The following is a 23,945-nucleotide window of genomic DNA, read 5'->3' on the forward strand; positions in this document are numbered from 1 at the left end:
AAATAGAATAGAATAGATAATGTGGGTACCGGCACCTAGGAGAGAAAAAAAAAACCCACTAAAAACAAATGAGAAGAGATTATATGCTTTTATGGACCTGTTGAGCGGGTCACAAGACATTGAACTGCATGTTTCGCTTCCAGTCCCACACGGCTTAAGTTAGGACGTTTATAGTCCTTTGAATGGAATAATTACAGTCTATTTACCGATATTATCCATTTGGAAAGGGCGTTTGGAAAGAAAAGTAACGTGTCTTTTGTTCTTGGACAAATCATTATTCCTATAGTATACTCTCTAAAAACAATCGAGTGAAAATATTTACTCTTAAAAGAGTGAAGACAAAAAAGAGTGAATTTAGAGTGGAATTGGAGTGAATTTTGAGTGAAAATGTTCATTTTCACTCAGTTTGGAGTGACCTCAGGGATCACTCGAAGATTTTGGAGTGATCCCTGAGGTCACTCTAAAACGAGTGAAAATTAACATTTTCACTCAAAAATCAATCCAATTTCACTCTAAATTCACTCTTTTTTATATTCACTCTTTTAAGAGTGAATATTTTCCCTCGATTTTTTTTAGAGAGATACATAGTCATTCCATATATCCTAAAGGAATCAACTATAGACAAGAGGACACCTTTGAAGAAGGTGATGATGCTGGTGTCATGCATGCGTATGTTAACCTTAGACAGTAGGCCTAGTAAACAATAAACCTATAATGATCACAGGGGCGGATCCAGGAATTCTGTAAAGGGGGGGGGGGGGGGCGTAACTAATATTTTTGGTGCCACTTCCGGGTTTCATTTTATTTTTTCTTTTCATTTCTTTTGTTTTTTAACGATGAATAAAGGGGGGGGGGGGCGTGCGCCCCTTGCGCCCCTCTGGATCCGCCACTGGATCAATCTTAGAAAGTGGGTTATAGAAAATAGAGAAAACATTTATGCGAATATACGTTCTAGAGTATAAGCTGTGCATTTGCCTGTCAAAATCTATATTGTTTGGTGCCTATAAGCGATATTTGGAGGCTTCTCTGGAGACACGTGGCAAGTACATGATGAAAGTTATCAACAATTGGAAAAAAATAAAGATTCTGTTAAAACGCACAAACATGATTTGGACTGACACGATAAAGAAATTCCATTGTGACCCCTACAATGAAACATAACACGCTGTTCTAATATTCTATTAACTTATTTGAGTATGTGAGATAATGACTTGCAGGTCAGATTATCATTACAAAGTAATCTGAGATTTTTAGACAAGCCAACAGTTCGCACTATATCATAGTGACTGAGACAGAGATTCTTTTATAGTACAGTGAGGCCTATTCATCCATATTGTATCAAGTGTTATTGAGAGGTGTCCTTCTATTCCTTCTAAAGTGCATTAATCCAGGCATTCTGGTGGTATAATAAAAGCTTTCTTACATTTCATTTTACTCTGTCTGCGCCACTTTGACTCCCGCCCCCAACCTGAATAATAGTTTTGGATAATAACCCAATTACCTTTTTGTTTTTATCAATTTGTGCTGTACAAGGTATATATTTTAAGGTATTTTTGCATCCATTTAGAATGATGAATTTCAAAAGATAGATTTTTCTTTTTCAGGCTTCATACACCCATTCCTATAAGATATGATTACATTAGTTCTTTGGCACAGTAATTGTAAAATTACAGAGTGTGATATGTATGTTCGAATTAAAGTTTTACATTATTCTGTTTTAATTTTTCGGGTGCTATTCTAATTAGTTTCAAGATTCAAGATTCAGAATTATTTTCATTACCATCAAAGAGACAAAGAAATTATATACAATGTATAAGCAGAAGATATTTGTAATAATTGAAAAAAACCACGTGATTTAACAAAGTACATGTGAAAAATTACTAACAGAGGAAGAAAACACAATTGTATTTTTTGATAAGTAAATGAATATAATACATATTAATTAAGGATGGGGATGGAAATGGAGGGTGCCAATGAGAAGCAAAGCTTGTAAAATATGTGACTCTCAGAAAATACACAAGACAGCGAATAATGACTTAAGCTACAAACCGATTTAAAACAAAATCAAATAAAAGGAACAAAAACAATGTCAACTGACATGAAATCATATTGGGAAGGGACAAAAAGAGAAAAATGAAAATACAACACGTGCCATCGTGGATGCAAGCAAACTGGATTCCATGATGTAAGAGTAATGATAAAATACGATCCTATTATTGCATATATATATATGCATAATTATACCGTTAAGAATACGGAAGGAGAGAATAGAGACAATGGTATATACGGAACAATAAGAGGAACATCTGAGGAGAACTTGTGTTTAACAAATTATTTTTCTCTAATAAAAAACAAAACATAATTGTTCATTGACTGAGATGATAAAACGAAACTAATTCGGTAGTATGTTATAAGATATTCAATAGGAACGTTCTTGAAGGAGTTCAAAGTTTGAGCTGTTGTTATTATTGTTATGAAGTGAGTTCAATACTTTGGTCCATCGTAGATGAATGTGTTCTGAGCTATCAAAGTTCTCAAAAATGGCAAATGGAAATCATTCGATCCACTTCTTGGATAATTGTGAATAGATTGATTTCTTCGAAACATTGTTTCAAATGTATTTGGAATTTTACAAATCGTTAATTTGAAAAGAAAAACAACTGAAATATAGGAATATGATCCGACGTCCGCGCTGGGAGCCACGTACATGTCAGTGACATTTTGTATCATTATACTAGCTACAACACCAAAGTTCTGTGAATGCAGAGACTCCAACCCCAAGCACCTTCTGATCTGGGGATTCTCCCGCTCGAAACCCCTAGCAAACGGGAGACTCCAAGTTGATGTGTGTGAAGCGCGAAGTTCCTAGGGTTCTAGACGTTCTCTGGTGCTATCTAAGGCTTATTTTTTTTCAACATACGATAGCAATAAGTAAGAAATCCTTTCCACCGGGAGACACGGAGCCAGGGCGGGAGAAATCAAATCTCAAGCGGGAGAACGGGAGATTTTGCAAAAATAGGCTTTCGGCGGGAGATCTCCCGTCGAGAACGGGAGAGTTGGAGTCTCTGTGAATGCAGTACATGTATATTAGCGGTACTTTTACAATAATTGTTACAGATTTTCGTAAAAAGATAACAAAAAGAAACAAAACTCCAGCTATTTTTCCCACCCCCTCCCTCTCTTTATTCTTTCAATGCACATGTACCTAGTACACAATAATGTATTGCATATCATTGTACAAGCTTTCTAACTTTTGGTCCTTATATTATATTATATAAAATTATATATTTCAGCTTCCTCTTTTCTTTTCCCCCTGATGTGTTCACACATTTTGTTTCCAACACGAAAAAACAAACAAACGTGTATTCAATCCTAGATTTTGTCAATTTTCCTCCTAGTATTTTCGAAATCTTTCAATATTTAAAGTGAAAGAACCGCGAAGTCCACAACACAGCTGTTATCGATGACAAGAAATTTGCTGCTCCGAGGAAGTACGCACAATACGGTTCACGAAAACAGGAAAACCGCCAAAAATACGTTTTTAACAGCAAAACTGGCTTATACCTTGGTGATTGGGCGGCGCCAAGAATGTGAATGAACCATAGAGCTGCATGGAATGAACTATTTTTCGGAATATCATCTCAATTATGCCGCGGTTTTTAGCCAATAAATGGCTATACGACGGGTGGGAGCATCGTAACCTGGCGATACTACACTCCGAGATCGTACAATCAAGCTTCGACGACTGTGGGGTGAGAGACCGGTTGTGGATCGAGTCAAACCGGACATCTAAAAGTGCTGAAATGCACCCTGGTTTCGTCAACCGATAGCTAGCATAATGGCGACTGGTCCCGGCGGGCGACCCAGGGCGAAACAGAGCTCATTTCGGAAGATGATCAATGAGATTTTGGATGAAAGAGGCAGGGATAAGCTCTGTCGGTCATTACCAACACAAGGTGAGCTTGCCTTTTTGCCTTTCAGGACCGTAGCCTAAACGTATCATCAACAATATACCACAGCAGGTGCAGCGGTGTGATAACACTCAGCTCACAGTGTGACGTTAGGATCAGAATGGTAGTGTCTCGTTGGTTTGTCGCAGCAGGGATTGGGAGGCAGGCAGGTGAACATCCCAGGGGGGTGTTTCATAAAGCTGCTCGTAAAGTTACGAGTGACTTACGAGCGACTGGTGATCAGTTCTTGTGCTGAATTATGGAAATTCTGATAAGTATGGCACATCAGAACTGATCACCAGTCGCTCGTAAGTTGTTCGTAACTTTACGATCAGCTTTATGAAACAGGGCCCTGGCCTGGTTCATCATGTGTGTGGCCGATGTGGCTGGTTGCCGTCTGCTCTCTGCGAGTAGACCTAACGTGGCCTTGTTAGACATCTAACGTTACTTGTCTCAGCCTCTTTTGTTTTATTACATTCATTATATGGGCCCCACTTATTGTTATTCATGTTCAGTTCATTCATTACTGTGTCAGTGTGTAAAGAGGCGACACTAGCGGCGTAGCGCCCTGTAAGTTTAACTGTCTATGTCTGGTTTTCAATAAATTGAAATTGAAATCGAATATTACTGTACACCGCTAGTGTAGGGACAGTCTACCCGACCCGAGGCACTCCTTCACACAGTTATACTGTGGGAGCTTTGTGTTCGGGCTGGTCGCAGTTAGGTCTATTTATGGCAAACCGTATACGTATCGGTAATGTATGAAAGTACAGACATGACACGGTCTAGGACAAGTCTGAAGTAGTAGAACTATAGTCGTCAGTAACTAGCTGATTAGAATGGAATAAAAGCTGACAATGCACTGGTAGACGCTACTAAGATTGAGCAGAACTAGTAGTACTTGTAGGCCTAGTAAAAAAAAAAAAAAAGTTTAGTAGGCGCCCTAGACCCCATTTAGCCAACTTCAAGTTACAATTTGCAGACAGACATTGATCACTCCAGCTCCATATACACGTGTGTAGATCTACACGTACACATGTAATCACGCAGTACCGGTAACTCAAAATAACTGTTACCGGAAGGTCCTGCACTTCATCCAGATCCAGCTATACCGTAGTTTTCCAAGGGTAAACTCGGCCTGACGGGTAGACCCAGACACTAGTATCGCCCTCATTTCAAGTGCCCGAGTTTACCCGACTGCTAGGCCGAGTTTGCTGAGTTAACCCATAACTAGGGTACCGTACACTTATTTGGCCCATGGTTGTAGAGCGTACGGTAACTGAGAGTGTTATGTCCCATCACAAGTAAAACATGGTTGAAACTGGATTGTTCTTCCAAGATCTTTCTTGGGATAACTTAAACTGATTACCAGTTTGTGGTGGTTCATCATCATCATGTTTTCAAGGCCCTACTATACAGAGATCCATACATTTCACCTTGCTCAAGTTTTCTATTAAAAATCACAGTTATTCACAATTAGAACCATGTGGGTCAATCCATCCAATTTTCAGACAAGTTGTCACCCGACCACCTCCGATTTTCTTTAGAATCACACCAAATGTTCCCCAGAGTGTCTGACGGAAATTCCCAAAATATTTTCCCCCAAGGTCACGACCAATTTTTGGTGGGGTAAATTTGCCATTGAACATTTCGGGAGCAAAATTTTTTTGGTAACCCAAGATAATGTAGGTAAATGTCTATCAATACACAAAAATTGATGCCATTCCTAGGTGGGATGAAGGGTGATCCATGACCTTGAAGTTGGCACATTTTTCATTTTTGTCAACTTTGAGGGCGCTCTCCATAAAAACGGCTGGCACGAATGCGCTGATTTTTTCAAAATTACTGAGCAAGTCAAAGCCTTCAGCAGCACAATATTTTCGAACCTAAGGTATGAAATGTAGAAGATATTAGCCTACATGTAGCTAAAAATGCATTAAAATTTTTGAAATTGACATTTAATACCATTTGTGGTGACCTCGTACACGTTAACGAAAAGTCAATCTTGTGTCACAGTCAGTTTTTCTTGCAAAGAGTATAAAGTTCTCTCAATTTCCAGATAATGAACACTTTTGCATAAAAGTCCATGCTACACCAGTCAATCAAAAATGCCTAATTTTCTTTTAACCCATTTTTGGAACATGCATCGGTTGCTATGTGAGGCTGTATCTTAGCAACCAATTGAGCTTGGGTTAAAATATTTTGTGATTTTCCGTCAGACACTTTGGGGAACATTTGGTGCGATTTTAAAGAAAATCGGAGGGGGTCGGGTGACAAGCATGGGATGATTTGACGTGGATTGAACCAAGATGTATCTATTTAATCATTGTTGTATAATCATCATTGTAACATTTGTATACTATTACCAATATAAACAATTATGCATTACTATTTTGATATTATTTTTCCGTAATAATCATTGATCTAGTGCAATTGCAGCATTTAGTGGCATTCATTATTACCAGTCCAACAGGAAGGCCAGGGTGACAATAATGGGGATTTGATTTAAGTACTAGTATTCTCTCTTCGAAAGCAAAATTCCAAATTGCCAGTCTGCTACAAGTAAGAAAGCACTCCAATAATGGACTTGCCAAGTGGTGTATTAAAGGCACAATAAAACTTAATGTCTGTAGATCACATTCACACACATTGCAGTATGTACCAGCTACCCCAGTACAATGTTTCCCTCACAAGACTCATAAATTGACCCAAACCCTGTTTCTCCGTTCTGCATTCCTGCTTTTAATACTCACCATTGATTGTTCTGCACCTGTTTTATGATAGACGGCTTTGCCATGATTCCAATGGAGGTGAACTGTTTCTGGGCCCGCCTCTTCTCCCAGCACTTTGTGGCGGACGTTTCAGATGACCTGAGGGACGACATGCTCTTTTTCATACACCGCAAGCAGGCTACGTCAAGACAAGAGAAGCATGTGAGAATTAATCAGTCATTCTTTCTTTGTTGTTGATGTTGTTTTTTTTAATCCTTTAATCTAACTCATCTTCCTCTTAACTCTGTAACACCTTTGCAGTGTCAACCTTAATACTCACTTTTAATAGCTCGTTAGGTGCCATGGTGTATTAAAACCCTCTGTGTACCGTACCACATTATTCTGAGTCAGCATCTTAACATTCTGTTTTTCAATGTAGACGTAATTTTTTATAAATTTGTGTTACCCTGGGCATGTAATGAGCAAAGTTGTATTACAAGAAAATGCCAAGCTTTGCAATGATGTGAATTGTACGATAAATCTATGTACACTCTATTTCCCTTTCAAATAACCACTCAGCCAGTGCACATTATTGTAGAGGCATGACTTTTGCATGCAAAGCAGGCAGGGAGAAAACTTTGAATTTACTCACAAATCCAATAGCGAACGCTGAGTGATATATTAAATCACCACATAAAATACAACATGTGACCGGAATGGAATCACAAGAAACACAAATTGTTGCATATTTATCAATTGGTTTGGACGGGTTCGTGCCTTTGAGCAGATCGTATGCAAACTTTATAGCACGCCGTTGACTGAATCAGGTGTGTGAACATGGTACCCGTACATAAAGATGTATAAAAAGATAAATATAACATTGTCAAATTGGGACATTAAGTCATTATCACATACCCACTTATACAATGAGGTCTATGTATGCAGGGCAGGTGCATTATTACACACACACCTTTTTCGTCTTTGTTTTTGTAAAGTTTGATTTGATATCATCTGATTTCATAATTCTACAAAAGGGATTACAGGTAATATTCCTTTTTTTTTTCAATTAAAAAAAAATGCACAATGGAAAATAAATCAGACAAATCTAAGTAGTTATTTCAGAGTATATCAACTGAGTTATTCAAGGAAATTAATCAATATACAATGCTTCTAAGCAAACATCGAATGAAATATTTTGAATATGTTAATGAAAACAACGATGTGATAACACACTCGCATACAGTACACATGTATGGTACAATTTTTGTACATTTTACCCATGAAGATTACTACTGACAGTAAAATAGGAAGTGTTGCCAGAAATGTTACTCTCATTTCTCAAAGCATGTGTTAATTGCAAATTACTCCTCCATTTTTAAGTGATCACTTCTCTAGATTGGACCTGTTTCCTCCTTATTCCCAATTATTGCCTCGATTCTTCTATCAATGTGCAGTGTTTGTTAATCTGCCTTGTTTCAGTGTGAACCATTTCCTGTTTTAGTGTTATCATCACGCTGTACATTAATGATTTCCTATTTCGATCGCCCCCCCCCCCCCCCCCCCCTCAACAGCAAACAAGATTAGAAGTTTTCCGACGAGACTCCAAGAATCTTCCAAGCCTGGGCGAGCCAAGTATAGACTGGGAGGAGACAGTTTACCTCAATCTCATTTTACAACAGGTGAGAGATGCTCGTCTGTCTAGTTTCACTTCCTCATGATACTACACAAGGCAATATTCCTAAAGATTAACCTGTTGAAGACTAGTCCCATGTGTACTCAGGCCAGCGTCTGGGAAATGCATGTTATATAGCAAAGTCAATTTGTCTTTAATGGGTTATTAAACGTGATGACATCCCATTCAAGGGCAATTACTTGAGCTCGACTTAAATGACAAACTGAACCTGATGTAAAGAAAATGGTTGTTTCCGAACTGGATGGCAAGCTAATACCAAAACACTAACAATAGCTTTCCGGCAATGGAAAATAAGGATGTGTTGTACATAGTTACAACCAACTGCTACTTTCAGTGAAGTACAGTACATGTACTTTTCAAGGAGTAATACTTTTCAAGAAAGTAACTTCCTTGCTAACGTTTGCATCACAGTGTTAAAATACTCTGCCGCAATAAAGTGACAAATACTGGAACTTTTTAGTGATGTTAAGAAAATAAATCACATTTCCCACCTGCCATTCATATGATGTGTACCAAACGGACGGACTGCATTGTGCAAATTGAAGTGCACATGATCTGTTTGGAGTAGCCATACATGTACATTGTAGAAGCATTCCATTTTAACCATTAGAAAGGGGGCCAACATGATTTTCTCCCCAATTCATTTCCTCATTTTGGCAAGCTTTGTTGAGAAGATTCAATTCATCACCTGGTTCTGTGCTTTGGAATCTCTCGTCAATCCAGAGTTTTACAAGCTCATCCTTCTGGGTTGAAGCAGAGGTCTCGCAAATTGTTTGAGTCCATTCCTTCCACTTCTCAGTGGCGGTTTTGCATCACTACAATGGATTGTTGACCATTATGTCCAATTTGTGTTTAATGAATACCAGATATTTTTTTCCACCTTTCTGTCTATGTGAGTCAAAAAGAATGGAGTTCATCAGCAGCAGTTTTATGGTTCTCATTGAGAAGAGATAAAGTCGAGTAAAAGCTTGGCATCTTTGATGTCTACTGTAAAACAAGAATCATTTGCAGCATGAAACTTTTGCAAATTTGAGTCATTGAAACTTTCATGAATTGGAACTGCGACCTTTCGCGGAAAGAAACTTTCGCAAATTGGCAATTGGCATTCAATGCATTGTGTAGAAAAAAACTTTTGCGTGCATTTTATTTTCATGAATCTGGGCTCCGCGCAAAGTTCTTGAAAATTTAATGCTGACAGAAATGTCTGGTTTTACAGCATATGGAATGAAAGTGAGACTAGTAGTATCTATCATTGATCAGACGTAGTTGCTAGCGTCTTGTTTGTTTTGGTCCCCCCGCGCAGTATCAGTACATCTTGACATGTGCGGTGTGCATCAAGTCGGAGGGAACGCTTACGATCCTGCGGAAGCACACAGAGCAGGTCTTCGCTAGCCCCTCGCGGCGTCGCATGGATAGCAAAGGGGAGGAGTCGGAGGTGGCCTACCCAAACATTTTCTTCATCATCGACAACTTTGATGAGGTGAGCAGGGATGTCGGGTGATACGGTCGTCATGGTAACCATGACTGCTTTGGCATGCCTCCATTTTATGGTGTATGAAGATGCCAGGAAACCCCGTGACGAGACAAGCTCACTTACAATTAAATGAAGCAGAGGCCCATGTGTTGAAAAGAAGTAACTTCTACCAGTACTACAGACTCCACAAGAGCTGAACATATGGCTCAGTGGATGACTATCAGTCATGGGGCCCCTGGTTCAAGTCTCTTGGCAGCAGCAGGTGGGCAATTAGGGCAGTGCTCAATCCTTCAGAGGGAACTTGGCTCAGTACGGCCATGTTCCCATGCACAACTCAGTTGACGGCATGCCAAGTTCTCATATATTCTGCTCAAACACATGAACCTGCCAAAACCGATTGATAAATATCCAAATGAGTTTCTTGGGATTCCAGTCCTGTCACATGTAGCTTGCGTTTTATGTGGTGATTGACTGTCAAGCAGTGTTCCTTACTGGATTTGCGAGTAAATTCTAAATATTTCTGTCACTGTTTTGTTTGCAAAGGTCATGCCTCTTCTTGAGATGTAGCTACTGGCCTTTTGAAAGAAAAATAATCATAGATTTGTCATACAATTTACATTAAAGCAAAGCTTAGCATTTTCTCTACAACATTACTCGTAACATGTTCAAGGTATTTCAAAAATCTATAAAAGTTAACGTAGACTTGAAAAAACATAATGTTTTCCCGAAGCATGAAAATGTTGCTGTCTCAGAATAATGTGGCACTCAGGGGGTTTACACCATGGACACATACACTGTAAAGAGTATCTGGTTACTTGCTCACAAGTATGCATTACTTTCTTAGCGGCCACATGAAACAGATAGTGATTCAGTTCAAATCAACATGTTTTTCAAGTGTGGAAGTATAAAAGGACAAGTTCACCTTCATAGACATGTGGCTTGAGTGAATGCAACAACATTAATATGTAGAACATATCAGTGAGAGTTTGAAGAAAATTGAACAATCTGTTCAAAAGTTATGAATTTTTGAAGTTTCTGCTCAGTCATGGCTGGATGAAAAGACTACTATAGCTTGTGATGTCACATGTGTACAACGACGTATATAAAAGAAAAGAAAATACGACTTATTTCCATTTTTCTTGCTTAAAAGCGGGGGGGGGGGGGGGCTTTTTTGCCCCCCTTCAGATCTCGGTCGTGGATCACGTGATCCTCGCGAAAATTTGCACTAAAGTAGAGGCCAATGTAATCTACAAGACTGTATAGCTAGATTTTTCTAATTTTAACTTATGTATTTTATATTAATTTATGCTAATTTATGCAAAAATAAATTTTTTTGCCTATAAATCAAAAAATAAAGCTCCAAGACTTCTAATTTTTGGTGAACATATTCTTTTCAATATCTTCAACAATAATATTGAAGCAAATATTCGGCTTCATAATTATTTCTTATGTATTTTATTGTTTATTGAATTTGTTATATATTTCTCTGTTTTGTATTTTTGTTTTTGTTGGTTTTTTTCATCAAAATTTGTCGCAAAAACTTTTTAAAGCAAAGTCAGGCTAAGATAGATCATTATCAGCCATTGAAAATAAAAATATTTATTTTTATATGAACTAATTGCAAAAACACAATTTTCATTGGATTTGTACACAAAATCATGTTTTTGAGCAATTTTGGGGTCGACAGATTTTTTTCAAAGGGGCGTTGCTTCAAAACGGTATGCCCGGGAACGACAAATTTGGTCTTAAAAGTTGCGCGATACTTGAAAGAAAAAAAGTCTTCAAATGTCACGGCGAGAGCATCACGCGTTCAGAGACTCCAACCCGAAGCACCTTCTGATCTGGAGATTCTCCCGCCTGAAACCCCTAGCAAACGGGAGACTCCAAGTTAATGTGTGCGAAGCGCGAAGTTCCCAGGGCTATAGATGCCCTCTGGCGCTATCTAAGGCTTATTTTTGCAACATATGATAGCAATAAGTAAGAAATCCTCTCCAACGGGAGACATTGAGCCAGGGCGGGAGAAATTAAATCTCAAACGGGAGAACGGGAGATTTTGCAAAAATTGATTTTCGGCGGGAGATCTCCCGTCGAAAACGGGAGAGTTGGAGTCTCTGCGCGTTGTGGAATAATCGTGCGAAACGTTGAGAGGGGGGGGGGGGCCAAAATACCCCCCCCCCCCCCCCCCCCCCCCCCCCCCCCCCGGTTGGGATAGGGTTAACAAAAGAACACTTAAAAGGGGGGAATGATATTATCCTTAACATACGTCAGTAACAGGTTGAAGAAATGTGCACTTTATTCAAAAAGTAAAGTTTTGTGAAATTCTCCTTTTATTTTCCTTTTATCATTGTATGCATGTGACATCATACACTGTAGTAGTCTTCTTATTCAGCAGTGACTGCGCAGATACTTAAAAAATTCATAACTTTTGAACGGATTATCCGATTTTCCTCAAACTTTCACTGATGTGTTCTACTATTTAAAATGTTGCTTCATTCTCTCAATGCTTATGTACATATGAAGGTGGACTTGTCCTTTATGCTTCATGGCAGAGTGTTAAAACAGTATTCTGTGAGTGACCAGCCTTACCCACACTCAGTTTTTCCCATGTTGTAGTAGTAGTAGTGTTTGACTAGTAAATCGCTTTACTAGCATGATGAGTTTGTTTGTACTTAACCCAACGCTGCACATTGACACTGGTCCGACAGTCCCTGATCAGTCAAAATCACTGTCAGACCAGTAACTTTCTCAGGAATTCACTCTCAGTATAAAAATTGCAAAAACTGGGTACCTACAAAATTGTATTGGTCGAACAGACAAGTCAGATCAGTAGAAGAATGGGTTAGTGTGCAGCCTGGCTAACCTTATATTGGTGACACAATTATCAAATGAGTTGCAGGTCTTCGTGTGTATGAAAGAGGGTGTGTATAGTACTGTATGTACAGTGTACCCATTTCAAGATTAAATGCATGTTTTACTTACAAGTAGCTTAGCCAGCAAAGCTTGGCAGGAGTCTGAAATGAGCAGCCAAAATGTTTCACATACCTTAATATTGTTATAGAGTGCATAGATACTGTAAAGGTAGTAAAATGCAAAACAACTCCACCAAGCTTCAGTACAGAAAATATATCATGTGAAGAGCTGTTGTAAATCTCCCCATCAAATGAATGGTACTACGACATGTAGATACCTGATTACTGTAAAACAAGGAATGTTCGCGTGCATTTTAATTTCGCGAATTTCGCGAGCGCCGAAATTCGCGAAATTAAAATGCACGCGAAAGTTTTTGTCTACACTACATGCATTGAACGCCAGTGGCAATTCGCGAAAATTTCATGCCACGAAAAAGGCTGTCGGCTCCAATTCGCGATAATTTCATGCCGCGAATATATCATGTTTTACAGTAGTTGTTGCTAGAGTATTTGGGGCTTACTATGACTGTCCACTGAGCTCCCATAAACTGGAGTAACTGTGTCTATGCAATGTGCTGTTTTATGAGAATGGTAAATAAGTTCCCCATTACGTACATGTACAGTGCATATGATTCCCCCCCCCCCCCCCCCCATTAAGATTTACTGCCAAGGTACTACAAGGCTCCCAAAGACAAACACGATTGTCACCAACATCTTTAGCAGGAGTATGAACAAAGGCTCTCTGGTGGAAAAATACCCTCAAGGCTCTTCTTTGTTGCATTTTTAATTGGAAAGCACATGCCATTTTATATGCCATTGTGTGAGTAATTTGGTCCAACTTTGCATCCTAATTACAGTGTACATCATCAAATGCACAAAACATGATTGTGCAGGGAAGCATGCATAATCAGTCTATTAAAATTGCGCGTGGTTTGATGCATGGTACCAGTACACCTCACTAGTGCCATTAGTGCCCACAGTCATGGCATGCATCTCGTTTCGTTATTTTTTCCAGGGTGCGATACGAAATGGGGGTGTGTTGAATTACACCAGATTGATAAGAGGAATTGTGCAAACTATCGACAGTCCGTGTGTGTGTTGTCTGGCTGAGTGTTTATTGATACCAGTACTCAGCTAGCATGCACATACAATTTGTACAGTGTATCCTTGAAACTTGATCCCTATTCAGATTGCAACAATGTATTGTTTGATTTGAAATCATGTTTCTGAAATACATCTCCATTTTGGGATAAAGATGATAGGATACGGGTGTTTAAATTCTGTAATTAGTCGCAGTGCCAAACAAACTCAAAACTACCAATTTGGTATAAAGTGTCTTTTACAATATTTAGTATGTTTATTCCCCATCATACATTACAACTTAATTTTTTAATGCACATTTTCATTTTTTTTTACAGAATTTAAGTTACTAAATGATGCAGCTTTAAATGAGTCCAATCTTTGCTTGTTTACCAAACCAAAATGTGATTTTTGTTTTTACATTCATTTTTTCCTGTGCACAAGTATATTTTCAGGTCTATAAAGTTTGTAGCCCTGCAAACTGCAAACATTCCATAAATTGTACAACAGCTGTGTCACAAAGTCCATGGTGTGTGAATTAAACATGCAGCTGTCAATACAGTCACATGTCTGTATGAGCGTGTACATGTATAGACCGATTCTAAGCTCTGCGATTTGTGTATTATGGCCCCTCTATCGGCATGGGCAGTGGCACTACTGCGGTGTTCTCTCCTACCCCCCGCCCCCCTTCCCTACATTAGCAAATGATGCACGCGCACGGAATGAAAAACTGATGCGTGGTTGTTTTAGCCAATAGGCGTCTCGTACTGAGTGCGCGAACGCTTGCTGTAATAATGCGCGAACCTTTGTTACAAGTGCGCGTACTCCTGCCACAAGTGTGCGATAAACATGTTTACCACTGTGACTCAGCGTGCATAGCTCTCTGCTGCTGAGCTGTGTCTGTTGCCCGGGGGTTGGGGGGTACGTGTAGGCGGGGACACCGCAGCTTGAGCTAATGGCTGCGCCCTGTAACCGCAACTTGTCTACTGCACTCAACGAACCCGAATCGGTCTATAACATACAAACTCTCCTTTCATTCAAAATGCTCAAAGTTAAAACAGTTTCAAAAGTAATGCTTAAAGCTCATATGTACAATCGATCATATTCTTTTGATGTAGGCGTTATAGTCTTCTCTCCCAGCAAAGGCAACATTAAACTTTAAAAGATCTTTACTTTTCCAGTTGTCCAATTTTCCTCGAATTGTATGCTGATGTGATCTATCAACAATGCTGCATTCACTCGATCCACACATCTCCAGTATTTGGGCTTAATTCTCCCTTACAAAAAACAAACAAACAAACAACAAACAACAACAACAAACAAAAAACACAAAAACACAACAAACACAACAAACAAACCAAACAAAAATCTGGAGAACTTTGATGTGGATACACTTTTATGGAAAAGAATTTAAAAGATAAACTGGGTAGATAGAGTAAGACATTCTTTTATAGCAAAGTGGAAGGGTGGGAGTTAATCCTAATGTAAAAGTTAATTGAGCAAGAAATGGATAAATGGGCTGCAGACCTCCCCCCCCCCAAAAAAAAAAAAAAAAAAAAAAAAATCAATCAATCAATCAATCAATAAATAGATAAAAAATAAAATGAGGAAAGAATAAGCTCAGCACTCATGTAAATCTAATGATAAATACATTGTACATTGTAAGATTGAGAAATAAAAAGTGAACAAAATACAGTGTAGGTTCAAATTTGGCAGCAAAAAGAATTTTTTTTTAAAGTTAAAATCTGCACATTAGCAAAAAAAAAAAAAATAATAATAATAATATAAACCTGATGAAATCCAGCTACCCAACCAGGAGCAGTAGTAAACAAGATTTTTTTTTTTTGTCCTTGTCAAGTAATCAGAGTAGTATAAAGAGATAGCTGTGAAAATGATCCATAGAATTCAAGTCACTGAATTTGAAGTATGACATGCTACCATGAAGCAGCCATGTTAGTCATATTGTTGTTGTACACTGTATACGTACGTAGGGGCATACAATATGATACACTACCCAACCTTGGGCATTAAAAAACAGACCTCTGGCCCTTATCAAATAATCAGAGTAGTGTACAGTTGTAAAAGAGCCATGAAAATCATTTATAGTTCAAAAGTCTCCGAATTTGAAGTTTGGCATGTCTTCATGAAACAGCCATGGTGGTCACAGGGGAATAGTGTACATGTACTGTACATATGTACAGCTGTATGCAAAAGAAGTGTGATGGAAGTGTGATGTCATATCCATTCATTGCCATGGAAACTGGTTCTAAATAACCTCACATAACCCAAATATCTGTGAACACAACGGTTGCTAAAACATGCTGGAACAAGTAGACGTGCGTGACATTATCAATTCTGTTTGAATAGAATTGATAATGTCACTCATATCTATTGTTGCAACAATGCCAATTCCCCGCAACTCATTAAGGATTGCGCAGAATAAAAAGCAACAACAACAACAAAACAACAACTGCAATGTATCATCTACTTTTGGTTGATAAAATACATTGTACCAGAGTCTCTTGTCCTCTGTAGAATCTAGAAACAAAATCTAAAGAGATAGTGAGAGGTATAGAATTTCTTATCTGCGCATATTTTGAAATGAAATGAAATGAATTTCAAAAATGATTCATATTCCACATAGTGGACATTATATCATAAATGTACAGAGTTTATACAAAATATCAGGATATTTTGGGATATACAATGTACCACAAATTGTGGAGGGGACTACTTACTTGATACTGCACACTACTATTTTATTGATGCCGTGGCTGTTTTCTGTGTTCCCTTCATTATAATTGATCCATCAAATCCATGTAATGTGTGCATGCTGCATATTGATGTAACCTCTCAAATATACTTCCATGTAAACTTGTTGTTGTTGTTGTTGTTGCTGCTGCTGTTGTTGTTGTTGTTGTTGTTGTTGTTGTTGTTGCTGTTGTTGTTGCTGCTACCATGGAGCTAACAGAGCGCTTCTGTTGTTGTTGTTGCTGCTGCTGTTGCTGTTGTGGTTTAATAATACTCATATATTTCATTTCCTTGATAGATATTTGGAGATTTCACAGTCCAGGAGGGTCAGATGTTCTGCGTCGAGCTGGTGGCTAGTGAGAAGCAGGGACCTTTCCGGAGTGTCGTCTTCCTGGGCTCTGTACGATATGAAGCCCTCAAGACCGTCTATGACAACAGGGTAACTGTCAGGTGACCTGCGGATAGTGACATGTGACTTGATAGCCACACTATAGCAGGTGCTCTTCAGCCCACAGTCTTTTAGAGTGCAAATTTTTAAAGGGATGGTATAGTATTGGTTGAGATGAGGATTGAGCTTTTAACTTTTTGCAAGTTACTAGCACACTGCTTATGAAGTGTTACAAAGCATACAGTTCTGAGAGGAATTCAAAGTTTATGTGATAAAAATTGTTTTTGAAATGGCTGAGATATTAAAAAACAAAGTAAAACAAGGTGATTCTACGTAATCAAAGGTGGGTCCCACCTTTTGGATATATCTCAGCCATTTCAAAACCAGTTATCGTCAAATAGACGTTGAATCCCTCTCACAGCTACTTGCTTTTTCATATTTCATTACAGGTTTCTCATTATCTCGCAAAGAAGTTGGAGACCTGAAGCCCCATCTTAACAAAACTATACCATCCCTTTAAATCACTTTTTTCTTTTTCATCAAACTCTCAATTTGTACATCTTGCGCCAAGGTACAACAAGGGTAAAAGTGATTGGTACAACTGTATACACGTAACTCACATTTAGGCTGGTAGGCACCTATGTAGCAATCAGCACCTGTTCAAATACAGACTTGGCACGTCCATATAAAGACATGCCATGTGTTGACACAGTGGTTTACATACGTGTATGAATGTGAGCCACCATTAAAGGGACTGTACAGTACTGGTTGAGGTGGGGATTCATGTTTTGAACATTCCTAAGTGAGATGATGAGAAACTTCTTATGAAATATGAAAGAGCATGTAATTTTAAGAAGGATTCAACGTTTATTTGATGAAAATTGGTTTTCAAATGGCGGAGATATCCCAAAAAGTGATAATAATAAAAAGCGACAGGCCACGCCTTTTATTAGGATCTCTTTGTTTCACCTTGTTTTTGGATATCTCAGCCATTTCAAAACCGATTTTCATCAAATAAACTTTTGATACCCCTTAGAATTGCATGCTCTTTGGTATTTCACAGAGTGGTTTCTGATATCTCACAAAATGTTAAAAACTAAATCCTCACCTCAACCAGAACTGTACACACCCTTTAAATTCTTTCACTGGCATGCAATTGTCCATTTGTGACACTGCACCTCAAAACAAACAAAAAGTCGCCAGACATGAATTTTTAGTTAAGACCATATTCTGAAAGAGCAGACTTTAAGCTTTAAAATGATGTATAACTCAAATCAAATGGACTCTCCTAACCTATCTAAATATTGGAAAGAAAGCACAAATTCAGGAGAAGTGTGAGCTGAGAAAAGAAGCTCTGAAGTACAGTGTCTATTTAAGCACTTAATCTTTACCAAACCGTGCTGGCTGTGCGATGAATGGGACAAAAAACAGGAAGTAAACCACCAGAGTAACAACAATGAAGGGATTATTAGATTAAACTGAAATTAAGCATGCCTCATTAACACATTCTGTCCATAATTAATGCCAACTTTCAAAGAAGTAGCACTATCCTTTCAAAAGTTATTAGAGTTGAAAGTGAAGAGTGTGGACAAAGGTTTTCAGAAATGAAAAAGGGAATTCTAAAAACACACCTAATCACACTATTCTACCAAAAACGTTCGAGATAAACTGCTAAAAAAACACACTTTCCTGCCCGTTTTATGATACCAAATTTTAGTATAATGTAAAAGAAGATCCGCTCTTTCAGAAAATATGAAAAAGTCCAGTTCAGCTAGGTTGACCCATTTCACTTATTTTCAGTCCTCACGCAAAATCAATGTGTGCGACTTTATGTTCGTTTTGAGGTGCACGGTCACATTTTATATGTTAGAGAGTAGGCATTGACATATATTTTGAATTGATCAGTTTACTAGTATTTTCAAATTTATGAATATTTCTTCAATCCTGATGTAGTAGTATTGATCCATTCTATTGTAAACCTTTACCTCTAAATCACCTTTCAATAATTGGAATTCAGTTTGCATACAAGGGTACACTTTGTACACTAGTTGTTGTTATGCTGGGCGAAACCTTGGGCAAGCTTTTAGTTTGTCAAGAAGAACCATTAACGGAAAGGCATGCATAGAATTTGAATATGTTAAGCCCATCACACACTATACGATCAGACTGGTTGCACAGCTATGGGCCAAGCCAGGTCGTACATTCAGTTGCACGACTCGACACCGTACGCTATACGATGACACCACACAGCTAGGTTTATGACCGTTCTGGCTTCAGTACATCCATACCAAAGAGTATAGAAGCCCACGCATTGCGCACTGCATGCGCTTACATTTTATTCTGTATCACGATTGGCTGAAATCCCACGACCAATCGTGAAAATTCCACACGTCAAATCTCTATGACTGGCACTAAAACCCAATCGCCTGGCTGGAAACTGGCAAGGCTTGAGATGTCACACTTCCGGTCTCAAGGTACACGATGACCGGTCTGATTGTATAATACTGTGTGGCAGGCTTTAGCAAACTGGTCCATTGTATTAATGCAGTCATTGCATATTCATGAACCAGGCCAGCATGACGTCAAAGGTAGCAAGCAAAGTCTCACTTGGGTTCTACCAAGGCGGGCGGGGCCGGGTGGAGTTCATTCGGATGAGGGGACCGGAGGGCAAGGGCTTTGCGGAAGTCGCTGTCAGCCGCGCCAGTTGGTCTTCCTCTGTGGAGAGCAGCACGGAGGACGTTGCCTCGGCAACAGAGAGCTTTGATTCAACGAGTGATGGGGTAGGTCATGGTGTAATCTTTAAATTGGTTTAAGGTCCTTGTGGTAGGTGAGAAAAAGAGCAGTGCTTCTACATAAATTAGATTCCTTGAACATGTTATACACAATTTTATAACACTATTACAAATGGAACAGTTTGTTCCTTTGCCCTTTCAGGAGGGGACCCCGAAAGAATACCTGTGACAGAAAAAAAAAAACCAACCAAATAATTATTTTTTAGAAAGTCTTGAAGAAGCTTGTCTATTCCTGCTCCTACCTCAACTGGAACTAATAATAATTGAAGTTATAGTGATAATATTTAATGAAATTGTGATGGTAATGACAGTGCTCATGATGATTGAGAATGATTATGATAATATTAAAAATAGCTGCTTTTTAGCAACCCCTCAATGTTCATTTCCATTAAGTCCTTCATGAAACAAGATGTATTTAATGTTACAAGAATATGCTATCATTTTGATGTTTGTATTACCTTTGTATATCGTTTGAAAATGAGAATAAAACATGCATGAGTGAATGAATGATTGAAATTTTACGAATATGAAAGTAACAATACCCTCAAGCTCTTATAAATGGAAAATATCCAGATCAATGCAACTGTGTAATTTGTCACATGTGGTCTGTCTTTTGGATTGCATGTTGATACTACCTCACACTTGATACCCTCACCTCACAGCCATCCACCCCTGGGGTACCCAAGGAGATTGTGACGAGCTCCCCCATCCACAAAGGTCTGCGGAAGTCACAGTCTGACAGCGAGACGCTCTCCAAACTCTCCAACGGCAAAGAGGAGGAGGCGACATGTCAGTCTGAAGGTCAGAAAAAAAAATCCTCAAATTGGCAACTCGGCACTGCCAACAGCAGTGTGAAAAGTTTGCATGGTTCGATCCACTGAGTTCTATAGGAAGTAACTGGATATCTCACCGGCCAATGGCTTTGAAGCCTCTGTGCCGCCATCTTACTATGCACATCACCCATACACTTGTGTATATGGAGCTCATGACATCATGTGAGCTTGGTGACAGTCTCTACTGGAAAATAGGTGCAAATCCCCATAGAGTGTGCCTGGTAACATGGCGGCACTGGGGCTTCATTTGTTTGTACAGCATGAATGGGCCAGTGAGATATCCAGTTTTTATACATCCTATCACCTATCCTAGGTGAAAGCCATTAGCAGTTCAGACTGGGATGGGGTGAATGAATAGTGATTAAAGTTCTTGTGAGAAGAGAAACAAAATGAAATTGGAGAAAAACAACTTGAACAAAACATCAGTCAAAATATACTGAACCTGAGCAAGTTCAGCCACAGCCTGTCTGATACCCCTTTCAGTATAAACTCATGCATTTTTGGCCCGCTCCTGGTCTGAGCTAAATTAGCCCACGCCAAGCAGTAAAAATTGCGTACAGTAGCTATAGCAGAGCCACACTACTTTTTGTGATGACCCATTCATAAACTTGGTCACGTAAGGGATAACTGGCATGGTAACTGAACACGTAATGGACAGAGCGGAAGTGCATTTTCGCGCGATATTTGATGTGCGTGCCGCACGCTTCGAGCTGAGCAGCGTAAGCTGTGACCTTTGACCGTGAAAGGAATTTTGACCCGTGCCTGGCGCCGCTATCATTCATAAACTCTTCGATCAGCTGCTAGCTGCAGCAGCGCCAAAATAGTTCGCACCTGGCGCGGGCCACTTTGGCCCGACCCATTCATAAACTCAAAATTTTTGGACTTGGCCCGCTCCTGGTCCGAGCCAAGTGGGTTACTGAAAGGGGTATGAGAGTCCCACATTCTTGAATGAAGTGCACAGGCACTTCTGTGTGTCTGAGTGCTAATTTATAGTCTTGTGGTGTCAGTATTATCAGCCTGGTAATGTGCATTTTCACATTATACTATCGCTGACCCCCGTGGTTTGTTTCCATGGCAACAGATGAGGGTCCTCCCAGCAGCTGGAGCAGACGGTGGATGCGGAGAACGTCGGATGCCCTCCTCCGGCTGACCATGAGGGGTAGCCAGGTGCCCGCTCTCAACGTACATCTCACCTATGTCACCCTACCTTGGCACAGGATTATAGCAGGTGAGAGCTGTAAAAATGGAACAAGGGATGGATAAGCCAGAACCATTTTGGCTATATCTTCCTAAACGCCCACTGCAATATTTCTCAAAATCAGGACTTTACTGTTAAACCACTCCATGATTTGTATCTGATGGCTTTCAACTTTACTCAAAACATTGGATAATTGGTGTGTATTTACTTTGATAAAGGACAATTTGTCAATCAGTTGCAATACAGCACTCTTTCTCCTTTCACTTTTTTGTCTTCACATAGACTTTACTCTGTCTGTCATAAATGTTTTGTCTTCTCACAGACGTCCTTGAAGTCAAGAAGAAGCCCGTCCTAAGCTAGCATATGGTTGCCGTGGAAACCCGCATCAGCCATCCGTTCCATCTCAGGTGTTAGGTAGAGTAGTCCAGTAGGCCGGTGATAGGTTCAACAGGTTGATGAGACATGCTGCTCGAGTGCTACTTTGTTGTAGGAGATTCCAAGGCCAGGAGGGAAAGAGCGATGTTGGTTGAGTCACTTCGGAGCAACCAAGGGGTAACAGATCCACCAATGCAATAATGCTGTATGTTCTCTCTCTCTGTCTCTCTCTCTTTCAATTCACCCTCATACTCATGGAATAAGTAACCAAGTATCTTTCATAAAGCAGTGAGTGGCATTGTGCTGTTTTTAATGGAAGGGATTGCCATCAAGCATGGCATGAGCACATACTGTGCGGCAGCATCTGATATTTAACACACGAAAGATGCCAGCATAGTAGAGTGAACGGTAGCTTTCACACAAGGTGTCCGTGCAGCAAACTGCCAGTAAAGAGAGATTTAATACCGGTATGAAATCCCATCAAGCTTTATGGTGTCACACTGCCCCCAGTGTGCAGTGTGCGAGACGTCACGTCTTCTTTCAGTGGACTAGGTTCATCTGAGTTGCGTTATAGCCAACTTTGGAAGGAGAATTATTTTAAGGCTCCAAAACGAGCTAAGAATAAATCGTTCTAATATCAATTTCTCTTAATATGAGAGTGTGAAGCTAATTACAAGTACAAGGTAATGAAAAGAAGAGTGTTCCCACTTGCATCCAAAGTGTATACTTCTTGAATATAGACTAGTCGACAGGCAGTATCAATGGGCAAATTTGACACTGTTATCCAGGTAAATCATGTGAGGCTGGGTTAGCTGGATGCAGATGGAAATCCAGCGGGGCAAAATTTTTCTTCACAGATTAGACCCTAGTCATGCCACTGTAAAGTTGCTGTTCATCCAAATGAGTACAGGCAGCTGCATGTGCAGCCAGAAGCTTAGTAGATATCCGCTTTTTATTCACATTGGGAAGTGTATTTTTGATATGCAGTGTGATACTGAAAGTATTGATGTTCTGCACATCTGTGCAATGCACCCCAAGAGCATTTTCATACACGTTTACCACACGACTGTGAAACTTTGGAACATGGCTCAGGCGCACTCACTGTGCGATCAAATTTGTTTGCTATATACGTTGCCCACGTATGCTGTGCATGCTTATGGCATAATAACGATATGCTGTGTATCGCATGGGCATAGATACGGCATATCTACAATATGCACTTCATGAATATTGCCACTCTTGGTACTAGAGAAGAAGCTATGTACATCTACACTGCCATATGGTACATACATGTAGCATGGATTCAGTGTTCGATTTGCAAGTTTAGCTTCACTGGAAGGTTAGCCACCTGCACAGCTGTGATAATTTGGTGAAAGTTGCAATGATTGAATGCACACAAGGAAAACAGCCACACACACAAATAATGTGGCAGGAGTACAATGCACATTGTAATTTGCCCCACCTGAACAGAGTTGATTTAAAGCTTAACTCTGTAACTGCCGGATATAAAAGTAATTCCTGTGAATTATGGAGAATGTTCACAATGAAGAGCACATTTTGGTGGGTATGAATTGCTCTTCCATATCCCAAATTTATTTTTCAGGTGAATGAAACACTTTTGATCTTCTAAAGAAGTGTTGTCAAATTAATAGATCAGTTACATGTTTTGCATTGAAGAGGCTTGTGATAATCTTGCCTCTGAAAAAAGACAATCATATATCAACAATAAAGGACTTTGATGAGAGAGAATGTTTTACTATACCTCATGAAACACTATGAATGAATTACAAC

At 39.3% G+C, this 23,945-nt stretch overlaps 1 protein-coding gene across 1 annotated transcript; it reads left to right on the forward strand.

Moving 5' to 3' along the window:
* Positions 1-3,779: 3,779 nt before the first annotated feature.
* LOC139734257 (uncharacterized protein KIAA0930 homolog) lies at positions 3,780-23,410 on the forward strand. Its single transcript, XM_071645052.1, has 9 exons — positions 3,780-3,956; positions 6,735-6,883; positions 8,233-8,340; positions 9,658-9,834; positions 16,867-17,007; positions 19,527-19,736; positions 20,411-20,549; positions 21,663-21,809; positions 22,102-23,410. The coding sequence occupies exons 1-9, from the start codon at positions 3,839-3,841 to the stop codon at positions 22,137-22,139; spliced, it is 1,227 nt and encodes a 408-aa protein (XP_071501153.1). The 5' UTR covers positions 3,780-3,838; the 3' UTR covers positions 22,140-23,410.
* Positions 23,411-23,945: the final 535 nt, after the last annotated feature.

This window comes from Diadema antillarum, unplaced genomic scaffold (genome assembly GCF_040938485.1).
Source record: "Diadema antillarum isolate AM-2024a unplaced genomic scaffold, OU_Dant_1.0 seq00000519_RagTag, whole genome shotgun sequence".
Classification (NCBI taxonomy): Eukaryota; Metazoa; Echinodermata; class Echinoidea; order Diadematoida; family Diadematidae; genus Diadema; species Diadema antillarum.